Source organism: Acipenser ruthenus, chromosome 18 (genome assembly GCF_902713425.1).
Source record: "Acipenser ruthenus chromosome 18, fAciRut3.2 maternal haplotype, whole genome shotgun sequence".
In the NCBI taxonomy this organism is placed as follows: domain Eukaryota; kingdom Metazoa; phylum Chordata; class Actinopteri; order Acipenseriformes; family Acipenseridae; genus Acipenser; species Acipenser ruthenus.
This window is the reverse complement of record NC_081206.1, coordinates 32990016-33004287: the sequence shown is the minus strand read 5'-3', so window position 1 is coordinate 33004287 and position 14272 is coordinate 32990016. Positions and strand designations below refer to the sequence as shown.

Below are 14272 nucleotides of genomic sequence, written 5' to 3'. Positions count from 1 at the left end.
TATATATATATATATATATATATATATATATATATATATATATATATATATATATATATATATACTTTATAAGGTGTCCCTTCATACTGCAGAATCGGTTATAAAGCACCACTGACCCGGTTCCTATTTGCCATTACAGTAGCACTTTCATACTCGTTATAATGTGAAAACAAATAGCATGATCTTGTAACTGTGGCTCCTGACTACAGTGTCATAAAGGTGGAGCACCCTCTCTATATATATATATAAAAAATGTATAGATAGATAGATAGATATATAGATAGATAGATAGATAGATAGGTAGGTAGATAGATAGATAGATAGATAGATAGATAGATAGATAGATAGATAGATAGATAGATAGATAGGTAGATAGATAGATAGATAGATATATATATAGATAGATAGGTAGATAGATAGATAGATAGATAGAGCATGTGCTTCTTTGTTTCTGCAGGCAGCTCATGTGTTCTTTACTTTAATGGGGCTCTTTCACTGCCAATACCACACACATTGGAAGTGCTGGCAGGGTCTGTGTTTCAGCAGAAGCAGCATTCATTCCCTGACTCGGAGTAGCAATAAATAATAGCATGCGCTAATGTTGCTATGATTAAAGGGTTTTGAGCACAGTGCTGAGGTGGTGGGAACATCAAGGTGTTGGTCTGTGTCCCGGTGATTCAGTCAGACTCTAGACAAGTGCTGACAGCCTCAAGTACTGAGCAGTTGAAACAAATCTGTCAATAGATGCACAGCCAAAGAGGAGCATACCTGTACCAGACTCCGAGAGAATGGCAAAACTGAGCAACTGAGTGTTTCTGACATGAAAAAATAAAGAGGTATGCACTGTCATTGAAAGCCCTGTCTTTAATCATTCATTAATCTAATTAACAAGTAACACATTCAGACAGTTGAATGAGTGATGGGTTCACTGTAACAGCAGGGTGTCAGTCCTCAATAGGCATTGCTGAGAGGATTGAAGAGCTTCGTGGAGGCACGGGGGAGGGGAGGCATGCTCCACTAAACCTCTGTTTCCAGGGCTTGCTATTTCACAGGTACTACTGCAAAAAAACTACTGTGAGGATTCCCAGTCTAGGCGCTATGCACAGGGTTCAAAAAACAGCTAAATATGGGTGAGGCTCGTGATCGGAAAGTGAGCTGAGGCTGAATAAGCAACACTGGGATAGCACACAACACAGTAAGCCTTGGTTCCTACTTAATCAAAATGAGGCTTCAAACAAAAAGTCCTGAAGCAAAACATTCCTAATGGTCCTTAACGTTTTGTTGGTACCCTGAGTTGGGTGTGAATCAAATTCAGAAAGTCATAAAGGCCCTGGTGAAACAACAGAAACACACGCTTCTAATTATCAGAGTCGAGTTCTCTGAGGAGAATAAAACACCTTTACACTGTTTATATATGAAACAAGAATGCCGGGAATGTGGATGTCCTAGTGTCTGTTATTAATGTGAAATACACTGCAAAGGTACCAGTACGTCATTGCATTGCAGATATAAGCATATCATTATAACAGACCCACTGTAGCTGTTCAGCTATCAACATCTATATACAGTAGACAATAACGTGGACACATATGTGTGCTGTGTCAGGGTCTGTGATACAAAGAGTGAAAGAGGACGTACACTCTCAGCTTGGTTAGAGGTAGCTACTGAACACTTATAAGCATATTGTAAGTCATTAAATCTAAATAAAATGACAGATGAAAAGCTGTCATTGACATTCTGAGTATGAGATCTATACTCTCCGCAGTGTAGTTGCTGCTGATAGGTTCCAGTGGGGACATGACTTCTAATGAGCTGGTGCTAGTTCCTCTTCAGGTATGTGTTCAGATCCCTATGGCTGTCCGCATGGCTGTATGTCTCATTATCCAGTCCTTACAGAAGGTACTTAGCCGTGATAGATGTGTGTGTTTTATGCCTTATCTCTCTCTGTTTAATTTGACCCAGCAGTGGCAATTCCTTGCATGGATTTAAATTATCACCTGAGCAGGTGCCCGCAGTGCGTTAAACCCCAGCTAAGCTCTTCCTGGAGCCCTGTAAACTTTCTGCAGGCTTCCCTGGGGTCTCACTGACATCTGACACTTTGAAGTGAAACTCTGTGTTTACTAAAGAGATTTCCGGTGCCTTTGCACTGAGAGACTCACTCCCCTCGGTCTGCACAGACCAGGCCTCCCCCATGTTCCATTCTGCTCCACCTTCTTTCTAGCCTCGACTGAGGAGTTCAAACTAACCTCAGAAAAATCACAGTGTGTTCCTGGGTTTGCTCTGAAGTCTGAACCTCTTTCACAAGTGCATGTAGAAAAGCGTGTGCAGCAGAAACAAGGCACGAAAGGGCTTTGCCATGTTTGCTCATGGTTTTGGGACAAAAAGGGGTTATGCAGAGGGAAAGCATGGGAAACTAAACATCAGAATGTAGTTTTTCTAGGGATTGTTCTCCTGTATCTGTTATTGTAAACAAGAAGTCGTGAGGTGAGAGCCGTTTGCACCCCAGTTGCAGTGTCTCCCAGGTGGCTATTTGATTACCATTCTAATAAACATTTATTACTAACCAGGTAATGATTTCACAGAGCAATTAACCTAATTACACAGGGGAAGACAATGCTCTGAGTGATTGCTTTAACTACTTTACCATCTTCATTAATGCAGTACACAAGTCTTTATTTTGCTATGTGTAATACATGCATTAAACACTTCTTCTGAAGCGTCCCTGAGTGAAATACAGCTTCATGAGTCAAGCCAGGAGCCAAACACACTTTCAGTGCTTAAACAAACGCAATCAAATACATTCAAATAAAAATGAAGACATGCTGCCTCAGCGCTCTGATGAGTGACCATGCTGTCTACAGCGCTCTGATGAGTGACCATGCTGTCTACAGCGCTCTGATGAGTGACCATGCTGTCTACAGCGCTCTGATGAGTGACCATGCTGTCTACAGCACTCTGATGAGTGACCATGCTGCCTACAGCGCTCTGACGAGTGACCATGCTGAACCCTGTCCTGCATTTTAAAAACACTAGATGTGCATGTTACATCAATAGCAAGCCTTGTTTATAAAAGTTTGCTGCTGTACTTTTGCGTGGTATTTTTGCAGTTTTCCCATGGTTACACAATGCATTTACTATAGCTTACCTTAGTTTGCCATGTTGATGAATATGATTTACCATGCCACACGTTTCTTTACAATGCTCACACTGCGATACTATTACTATGCTAAACCTCTAAGGTGGAATTTTTGAAAGCAGCTGAAATCTCAGTTTTCCTGTGTGGGAGCCCGGAGCGACTGGGGTTGGTTTGGTTGTCTCTGAGTAATGGGTCTGAAGACAGCTTGTTAGCACGTTTACAAGCAGGAGTTAATTGCAGCTGTAATGTGGACGTGTCTCAATTACACCAACTTCTGAGCTCACTTCGAGGCCAGGAGGAAACCTGATGAGGTCACGTGCGTTGTATAGGAGACCCATCCCAGCTTTGCAAAATACAAAAGGTTTCCAGTATTCATTTTAATACTGGCCTAATTGAACCGGGCTATACCAATAACAGATTGACCTGACACACACACACACACACACACACACACATGCACAACATAGATACACACACACACGCACAACGTAGACACACACATGCACAACATAGATACACACATACACACACATCATAGAAACACACGCACGCATTCTATACACAACCTGACTCCTTCATGACAAAGAAGCTCTTGTGACCAGGAATGCATCAGGAAAACCTCTGTTTAAATATAACCATACACTTTTATTTTTGGAACGTTTTGTTGCATGCAGTCAAATTTATGAAGGTATTAAGATGTGTTTTAACCAGCACCCCTCATGCGATACAGCACAAGAATATGCCGACAGCTTTCCCTATTCCTGCTTGAAGAAAAAAAGAGCATCAAACGAAGGGCATTCCTAGTGTTTAGAAACGGAAGATCAGGAATGTAATGGACTGTTGAACAGCCGTGTTGGAAACGTCTTTCTGAGCCCAGTAAAGAATAAAGCATGTTGACTGAGGATTTTCAAGACCTGCTACCCTTGCTGAAGTGAACAGTAGCCTCTCAGCAGCTATCAGCCTTTCAATCTTTGATGGAAGTCTTGAGCCTGTCTTCCACAGTAGTGGAGCCTGATGGATCATGTCTCCTCTTCAAAGGGATAAACGATCCCCCTCGCTTCAAGAGAATGACCTGGCGCACTCAGCTCTCTTTCATGGTTCAATAGATCTCCTCTGTCATTGCAGTCAATAATACAGCGCTTTCTCTGCGCTTTCAAAGCACACATCAAGGGCATGGAGTGTACCTGCAGATTCTTCCAAACCAGACTGCATGCCTCTGCCTGAAAGCTAGCAGCCCCTTTGTCTTCGGGGTTCTGCACACTTTTAAACAATGACGGCCCGAGCAGAGAGGCATACTTAGCAACGCTGAAAAACAGTAGCCACATTCGCAGAGGGCTATGTCATCGCTACGGCTTGTGCCTCTTTATCTCATCAGCGTAGGCCTCTGCTGAGGGTTCAAAGGTTATCTAGCTCGTTAGTGTTGTCTTCAAGGGGAGGATATCTGGGATCATTTCTTATTCCGTTTGTAATATGAACGATACTCAGTCACACTTTAGTAAGATTTATAAAACATCTACAAATGTGTTTTTTATGATTGTTAACCAGGAATAAGAGGTTTTTTATGACATCATCAGTGTAAAGCTTCATCAAGTACATAGTTTCTCATGAAATGTCACCATCAGCTCTTCTTAATGCAGTGCCATGTAGCCTGCCCCCTTGTTGACATCAAAACATAGTTATCTGAAGCCCTGAAGACAGGACACAGTGGGCCAGCACTGAGACAATGCCTTTCCTCCCCCACACAAACACAGGGAGGCTTAGCCGTTCAGGACTATTTATCTCACAAATACATTACCTGAATAGCATCGCCTTATAAGGCAGATGGCGTCCCATTGTCGTGCTAAAAAGAGATTTACTTTAATTGTTCTGACTGTTTTCTGAAATGAGGCAGGCTTTCCACCTTCCATAACAAAAGGCCACAATTTGGAGGGTATTTATATGTAATAATTAAGATATAATGACCCCACAGGTGATAATTTGCATGCATTCCTCTCTTTCAGGACTGACCTGCACTCTTTATATTTGTGCATCAAACGGCCATGTTTTCAAAACTATATACTTGGGTGGGTTCATACACACATACATACACACATACATACACACACACAGATATACACAGAGACGCACACACGCACACATACAGATACATACACACTTTTAGTTACAGAATGTACACACAGTATACATTCATCGATTATCTTTTTTGAAGTTTTTTTGAATACTCATTTTACACTGCAGTTGAACATTCTTTTTTGTATATAAATATCTAGTCTGTATGCCTAGTTCTGATGGAACTAATAAATATGGATCAAACAAACCGACAAAAAATGAACACTAGAATGTGAAAAAAACAATCCTTTTTGCTCCAGTGGCTGCAACACCAACGACTCCTGCAGCTGTATCCAGGGTAAAAAGAAAACAGTTTAAAAGTATGCAGCTTTCAGAATTTCTTTATTTTATACAATATTTTACATTTATATATATTTCCAGTTTCATAAATACTGTTTGGGATCTTTCTTTGAAAGAATGAACACGACCTATAAGGTCAGATTACACCCACAGGGCATGGTCTCACGATTCAAACACAATCAAATACATGTTACAAATATCATGACGTAGTTCTCACATCAGTCAGCATGTTCAAACTGATTCAGACTCATCTTCTGGTCCTGCCACTTTCTACAGCAGCTCACAAGCCCAATACAGAGTCAATACAATCACACAGGTAACAAAGACAGACTTCTGTAAGCTGGAAGAGGATCCTGAAGCAGCCCCTATAGACACGTGCACATTGCCTTTAACACACTCTGGTGCAGAGATGTCTGCTTGCATTAACCTGTCTTATGTTGTGATTTCCACTTCCAAGAGGTTAAAGCCAAGTCCACACCACAGTGGTTTTGCTAGCAGCTGATTTGTTTTGGTTTGGCTGCTATTTGCCAGCAGCTGCACAGAGCAAAGGTTCTGCTAGCGAGCCCCCAGCCCCATTCCGGATTGGCTGTTTTCTGAGATCAGCTATTTCAAGTGTCCGACACGCAGAGTCAGGGTTCAGTGCACTAAAGAACCCCTTGTGTTGCAGCTTCATGCTCTGCTGCTTCACAACAAGGCACCGCAGCACAGTGGATGCTGCATTATCAAAAGCACAACTGTATGAGATGCAGGGTGGGGTCAGTTCTAGGAATGCCTCTGACTTCTGTGAAAGCAGCCTTGAAGAAAGGAATGTATCACAACACCACAAAAATAAAACAGCAAAACAAATCTGAACAAAGATATGGTAGGCTGACACACACAGATCAAACAACCCCAGTGCAAAAAACAAAAACACACATCATAGAAATATATCATATTCATTTCCTTCAAACATTCCTTTCCGTTTGTTTTCCCTTCCCCTTGTGATCTCGTTTCTTCTTCATGTCGTTGCCCTGAAGCCAGCACCCTTCTTCACATAGATAGCAGAGTTAACATCTGGGATCAGATCACTGAAACCACTTCTGAATGACGCGAGGCTCCGCCCTGCAGGAATAAAAGAGCTCAATTAAACTTAATCACTTAGATGCACAAATGCAATTAAGTCTACGCTATGATCCAAAAATATGTTCAAAAGTGAAATACGCCTTTGAGTTCTTTGAGATTAAAGTTATGCTTCACTTATCAAAAGCTTTTTTTTTTTTCTTTCTTTTTTTTTAAACAGTTGTGATTCTGTAAGTGATTGAATTCAGTGGGTGGCAGCCTCAGGAATTATAATTGCACTCACACTTAATAACCAAATCCTCTGATATGAGTTTCAAAAGACCCTCCGAAAGCCCCAGGCATTGTTTGGGAAAGTACAGAACAGTATGTATACACACACGCGCACACGCACACGCACACACACACACCAACGCACACACACGCATGCACACACACGCATGCACACACACGCACGCACACACACACACGCACACACACACACACGCACACACACGCGCACACACACACGCACACATGCACGCACACACACACACACACGCACACACACATGCGCGCATCCTTTGCTATCAACTACCAAGTTGGAATTTCTTTTACATCTCATGTACAAGGGTTGGATGAAGGGATTGATTTGTGTGACAAGGTAACCTGTATTGAGCCTACCTGTCCAGGTTCTCTGCTGATCCACAGTGAAGCCCTGGCACTGGGAGTGAGAGTTACAGATTCCTGCAGCCTCCTTCATGTCGTGAACAGACAGCAAACAGCTCTGCTGCTTGTAGGACGGCCAGCATTTGTAGTCGTTGCTTTCCTTCGTTCTAAATCCCTTTAATAATACGTAATCTGGAAGACGCAGGACAGAAGCACTTTTACAATCCAGTATGTGCGGTGCAATGTTAGCACCAAATCAATGCACGGTTTGATGCAAACAAAGACAAAGGTGCAATTAGGAACTTAGAGAAAAGAGATTCTTAGCAACAGCCACTATAACTGCAATGGTGTTGCATTCCATACTGGAGGGCAGATCTGTTCAAGTGTTGGGAAAATGCTGAGAGACACCCCTGGAAAAACAACAGCACTTCTGAGACTCACAATGTGCAAAAAAATGTTTCAAATGTTTACCTTTTAATAAGGAAGACGACACGTTTTGCAAATATTGCCCAGACTTGTACAAATGCAAAATCTCTTGAAATGCTTCCAGCGTCTTGTTTATCCCACTGCTCAGGTCCCCTTGAGGAATAGAAGACACAGAGCAGTTAGCTGTTTAATCCACGCTTCACTTGTGGAGGATGAAAGAGGTTGGAGACTGTGCTGCTTCTTACCTGTGGAATTCATAATCCCATCCAGAAGGGTCTGCAGCGTGGGGGGTGCACGGTGTGGCAGCAGATATGTGAAGAAATATCTGAAACATAAAGAGCCAGGAATCAACCACAAGCAGCCACAGCAATGAAACAACACAGATTCACAGCTCTGCAATAAGGGATAGACCTGCGTACTGTATCACATACAGTGACTAGGGAATTATTCAAGCACTGTATACTGCTTTTGTGTTCAATGTAATTCAGTTCCTTTGCTGAAGGCCATTCTGTGTTCTACCATTTAATCCTTTCACCCCAACTATTTTAACCCAACCTGTATCTCCTGCTACAGGTTGCTGAGGAAATGTATTGGTCACAGTGCTTTTTAAAAGGGAGCTGTGTGCATGGTGCAGTGGTTCTGATTCAGGTTTTAAAAGGGAGCTGTGTGCATGGTGCAGTGGTTCTGATTCAGGTTTTAAAAGGGAGCAGTGTGCATGGTGCAGTGGTTCTGATTCAGGTTTTAAAAGGGAGCAGTGTGCATGGTGCAGTGGTTCTGATTCAGGTTTTAAAAGGGAGCTGTGTGCATAATGCAGTGGTTCTGATTCAGGTTTTAAAAGGGAGCTGTGTGCATGGTGCAGTGGTTCTCTGTACCTGAACGCATTATAAAGGTTCCTCTTCTCGTTCAGCCCTCTGCACTGTCCGTCCGCGGAGCAGGGGGAGCTGAAGTTCCTGGTGGGAAACTGGAGCGTGCAGTCGCTGTCCTCCCTGCAGGACAGCTCCCCCGCCACGGCATCGTCGATATCGCTCAGCTTCAGCTCCCCGTCCACCACGACAAACTGACGAGGCTGGAAATCCAGGAGACACACCGAGCCAAGGGGAGAGCTGGCCAGGTAGTGGAGCAGCTTAACCAGACTCATGCAGACCTGGAGCAAGAAGCACAGAAAGAGACCTCTGTTAGAAACAGCAACACTACATTGAACAACAATGGTGCACTGATGATAGGCGTGCCACAGCAATCTCATACTGGATACATAGCAGTGCAGTGGTACTGGTGCTACACCCATACACAGGCATACACTTTTAATTGTATCCCATTGATTTATATCTGCTTGCTCATCCTGCAGAGCAGGCAGTGACACTTGGCAACATGCAGCCAGACCCTCAGAGCATGGCCCCCGTAGTGCTGCCAGCATTATGCTGTATTCCAGTCTGCAGCGTGAATTCAACCCTTTCACACACACACACACACGCACGCACGCACACACGCACAGACACACACACATGCACGCACGCACGCACGCACGCACGCACACACACACACACACACACCTGCCATTGCGTGTAGCCTTTACACATAATAAAATAAAGATTTACAAAGCTTACAAGCTGGTATGAAAAAACCAGGATTGTCCTGCCAGTGTTCTGCGTGCTGCAGCAGGACTAGTCCTTTTGCAGGCTCTAATGCTCCAGCCCCACCCCCCAGGACTAGTCCCTTTGCAGGCTCTGATGCTCCAGCCCCCAGGTCTGCTCAGTGGGGAGCCCGTGGCTGCTGATTGAACCCCTGTCTCTGCTGTCTTACCCGAAAGCGCTCTTCCCAGGGGGTCTGCAGGAGCTGAATCATCTCCAGTGGGGAGCCCAACTCCAGCACTGCGCTGACCCTCACCCCCGGGTCACTCGTATAGCAATGGCCTTGGAGCTGTGAGAGGGAGAGGAGGAGAAACAGAGAAGCTCAGTCTCAGCACATGCCTTTGTAAACTAGAATAAACCAAAACCACAGTACTGCTATAGCTAAGAGTATAGACATTTCACAGTATTCATCTATCCCCATGGCATTAGCAGGATGCTATAAATATTAGTGGTGACATACAGCAATGCCACACGTCTCCTTAAGTGTCCCTGTGTGGATGGCAGAGTTTGTTGCATTTTATCAAAGTTTGAAATGTAGTTTTGAGGTGATCAAAGTCTTCTTGCTATATGCGCGTCTTGTCAACATGCGCAGCGCCACACTGCAGTAATGCAGTACTGTGTGTGAAAAGGAGGGCGTATGCGTGGAACAAAGCCATCCTGGTATTCTGCTATGTTATTTATATTAGTGTCTAGTTCATTTAAAGTTGCCATTCAAGCAATGCGATGAAAAGCAATTTAAAAAGTGCAAAGATACACAGCGTGTTTACGGGTTTCTTGTTTTTAAATGAATGCGCTTCTGTTATTTACTTTGCTCACTGTCTTTGTGTGCCTGGTGTGAGTGTTGTTAAGCAGGAGCTGTGGCGCTAATTCAATCGGGCAGGATTCGTTAATAACATTTCAATATAGAAATACAGTCTTAAATTAAATAACGTCTTTAATATAAAAAATAAAACACCTTGAACAAAAAACAATAACAACAATAATAATTGTTTTGTAAAGCCACTGTTCGGAGCCTATGATGTCAGACACCCTTTGACACTTAATTGTCACTTTGTGACATCTTTACCATCGTGCAGTCGACCCGCAGCCCCACTGAATGACATTGAACTCGGAAGTGTTAAAAAAAAGGTGTTTTTAAACTCGCGAGATGTATATTCGACTCCTAAATGGTTTTGGTCTCTGGTTAACATCTGTCAGAAAAGTTCAGTCTTGTGTGCACGGATGAAGCCGACACAGTCTCCGTTACTTATTATTATTTATTTCTTAGCAGACGCCCTTATCCAGGGCGACTTACAATTGTTACAAGATATCACATTATTTCACATTATACAGATATCACATTATTTTACATACAATTACCCATTTATACAGTTGGGTTTTTACTGGAGCAATCTAGGTAAAGTACCTTGCTCAAGGGTACAACAGCAGTGTCCCCCACTGGGGATTAAACCCACAACCCTCCGGTCAAGAGTCCAGAGCCCTAACCACTACTCCACACTGCAGACCTTACCTTGACGACATTAGGGTGCTGCAGTCTTTGCAACAGCACAATCTCTTTGATGAGTTTGTAGGACACCAGTCTGTAGCAGCCCTCCACGTCTCCAAACCCCTCCACGCAGCGCTTCATGTCAACCCCTTGTGGGTTCACGGATTTCAGCGCCACGGCCGTGCCGTTTGGTAAAACCCCTTTTAATACAAGCTTTGTGTAGCCCGATCCGAGGAACTCAAAGTGACTCATGGAGCGCAGCTCCTCGCATCCGGCAGCAGCAGCAGCAGCAGCTCTGACGGCTCCTGTGCTGAGGACTTTCACATGCACCTCGTCTATCTTCTCAAGGGTCCTTGAAAAGGTATCGTCTTCCAGCCCCAAGCCGCGACCCGCCGGTCCCTTTCGGTATGTCAATGAAAAGCCCCAGGCGGAGCCAGTATAGTACCGCAGGAGTCCCCTGTGCCTCTCCTTGATTTCACTCAGTAAGGCATTACGCTGCGAGACCCCGACGGAGTTGAATTTTCCATTGTTAAAATCCCTCTCACGTAAACGCACATATCCGTTATCCATGGAAACCTTGGCGGCGAGAAGGAAGACGAGGACGGTAAGTGCTGCGGAGGTCAGAGCGATGCTTAGGCTGTGCTGCATTGCGAGGAGTGTGTTGTTATTAATAATACTGTCCCGAGCGGGTGCAGATGTTTTCACTGCACTCTGGCTGTAACAGTACACGCCTGTTCTGCGAGCGGCTGCAGCTGAGCCCCGTGTCAGGAGACTCGCATGTATACCATCCGTGGAGCCATTCACTAACACGCCCTACAAACGGGCGGGTCTCTTCAATGAACTCCACGCTAAACCACACCTTCTCATAGCGATTTCCATTACAAGGATGGAGCCGTCCACCCCCCGGCGACTGGATTTTGTTAATTTTGCAGTTGCATTAACCACGCAGAACTGTGAGCGCATAGACACGAGCGATCCAGGGCAGCCTGCTTTTTGGTCTAACTTGAACACATTTCGTTTTTCTTTTGACACCACGCTACGCAAGACCAGTAAACAAAGGTTATAAATAAATACATATAAATAAATGTATCGTACAAGACTGCAGGATAGATAGAAATCATTGCGCTGAACTGGGCGTTTAGCGGGGCGGTGTTATTTGAACGAGCAGGCACTTACTGAGTGATTTATTATCTTGGTTTTATGAGTCTGTTCTCACCAAGGTGAGTTCGTAAAACAGACGGATTCCAGGCCGATTAGCACCGAACACGGCACAGGACGCGTGCCGGTGGCATTGCCTGATGTTGCAGTCTGGTAAAGCGAACCTGCATTTTAAATAGATCATGCGAACCGTCACCATTATCCCTTTAGTAATATACATCTCCTATATCATTATATAATAAAACAGAACTATGCGGTTGCGGACTGCAATGTTTGTAGTTCGAGTGTGGTTTAAGGTGAGTTTAACACAAGCTGAGCCGCACTGTAAATACAGTGTCCTCATTACATTAAGCTCAATGCAATGTGTAGTCAATAGAGAATGTGTCGCTCTTTTCTGTTGCATATATCACTTTGCATAAAACTCATCAATGCTCAACAGCAGCCCCGTTCACGAGACAATCGCTCGAGCCGGGGGGTGCTGCCCTAAATGCCCTTTCTTGCATCGCACCGTAATGGGTTAAGATTAAAAGGGTGACAATTGAATTCACAGAACGCCCAAACCACTGGAGACACGTATGCTAATTCTCTTCTTGAGATTATCTGGTGATAATTACACTACAAAAACGAGTTCTCTTTGCAGTACGGTAAAGATTTGAAAGCAGTGTATACGCTTCAGAGCAGGAAAGGGTCCGTTTGCCTCACGTAGCTGCACAATGGCAAACATGTTTCAAGGGGTGACATGACGTCTGTGTCGCTGTATATTACACGTATGTTATAAACGGTGTCCCTTCTAAAAGTGTCGCCTAGTAAAGGCATGACAAGGCGTAAAGCATAGGGACAGCGTGGCAAAGCATAGGGACACTTTGTTAGGTCCAGACAGCATATTACAAAAAATGCATTTAAAGTGACGTGTAACACAGTGCATTTAAAGTGAAGTGTAAGACAGTGCATTTAAAGTGACGTGTAAGACAGTGTATTTAAAGTGAAGTGTAAGACAGTGTATTTAAAGTGACGTGTAAGACAGTGCATTTAAAGTGACCTGTAACACAGTGCATTTAAAGTGACGTGTAAGACAGTGCATTTAAAGTGACGTGTAACACAGTGTATTTAAAGTGAAGTGTAAGACAGTGCATTTAAAGTGACGTGTAACACAGTGCATTTAAAGTGACGTGTAAGACAGTGCATTTAAAGTGACGTGTAAGACAGTGCATTTAAAGTGACGTGTAAGACAGTGCATTTAAAGTGACGTGTAAGACAGTGTATTTAAAGTGACGTGTAAGACAGTGCATTTAAAGTGACGTGTAAGACAGGACTGACTACTAAGACTTTCAAGTGTAAGAATTGGAATAAACGCTATTCTGATTTCAAATGCAAGTATGTTAGTTAATGATTCGGAACTTAATGAACGCATCTAACAATATACACACTTCAAAATGAATTGATGAACATTGAAGTTGAAATTATTATTATTATTATTATTATTATTATTATTATTAGAACAGTATAGATTTTGCACTTAGCTCTATGCAGGTAACAAACACAAGACCGAATTGTTAGGCAAACAGCGACGTCTAGTGGTACATCCACCACAGTGTTCTTTGTGTGGCGCCCCAGGTAAAAACAACACGTGTCTCAGCTGACAGATCATTCAAAATTAAATCACCAAAAACAAAAAGTGCAATGTAGCTAAACAATCTTGAAACTCAACAGCGACCTCTACTGGTTTCCAGGCAGCATTGTTCTGTTTTAAATACATATTCTCTTTTCACACGCATTTTAAATACAGCTTTTTCTATTAACTAATATTTATCTATATAAAAAAAAAATGTTTGTAAATAGGAAAGAAAAATAACAAACAAAAGAAGACTGTGTTTCGCTATGTTGCCCAGGCTGAGCTGCAGTGTCTATTCACCGGCGCAATCCCACTACTGAGCGGCACGGGGGCTTTGACCTGCTCCGTTCCCGACCTGGGCCGGTTCACCCCTCTTTATGCGACCTGGAGGACCCGGGCTCCCCCGAGAGCACCATGTCGATACCGCTCTTAGTGCGGACACCGGATCGGCACAGCTCACTGCAGCCCAGCGCTCCCGAGCTCAAGCGATCCGCCAGCCTCAGCCTCCCGAGCAGCGTGGATTACAGGCGCACGCCACCGCGCCCGGCGAGAAGCGAGGCGGCACTTTAAACGCAAATCCAGCGAAGCGGTGACGTCAGAAGTGTACAATTCCGCCCCCTAGCGCGAAGGCGATGGAGCTACACTATAATGATTTCGGTCATTTAAAAACGCGGAGAAAGGAAGAACAGCAGGCTTATTAAGTGGTCTTATTG

General features: G+C 43.8%; 1 protein-coding gene across 1 annotated transcript; it reads right to left on the bottom strand.

Annotated features, from left to right (window-relative positions):
• Positions 1-5575: 5575 nt before the first annotated feature.
• LOC117422692 (extracellular tyrosine-protein kinase PKDCC-like) lies at positions 5576-11639 on the bottom strand. Its single transcript, XM_034037953.3, has 7 exons — positions 10814-11639; positions 9476-9592; positions 8548-8819; positions 7921-8000; positions 7721-7828; positions 7265-7441; positions 5576-6646 (listed from the first exon to the last, which is right to left on the bottom strand). The coding sequence occupies exons 1-7, from the start codon at positions 11435-11437 to the stop codon at positions 6543-6545; spliced, it is 1482 nt and encodes a 493-aa protein (XP_033893844.3). The 5' UTR covers positions 11438-11639; the 3' UTR covers positions 5576-6542.
• Positions 11640-14272: the final 2633 nt, after the last annotated feature.

Bases quoted from the DNA above. Each gene is read 5' to 3' on its own strand.
- LOC117422692 (XM_034037953.3), bottom strand. From the start codon at position 11,437: ATGCAGCACAGCCTAAGCATCGCTCTGACCTCCGCAGCACTTACCGTC. The intron at 8,820-9,475 runs GTAAGACAGCAG...TTCTTGCTCCAG, and splicing joins CCTGGGAAGAGCGCTTTCGG to GTCTGCATGAGTCTGGTTAA. The intron at 6,647-7,264 runs GTAGGCTCAATA...TTATTCCTGCAG, and splicing joins TCAGCAGAGAACCTGGACAG to GGCGGAGCCTCGCGTCATTC.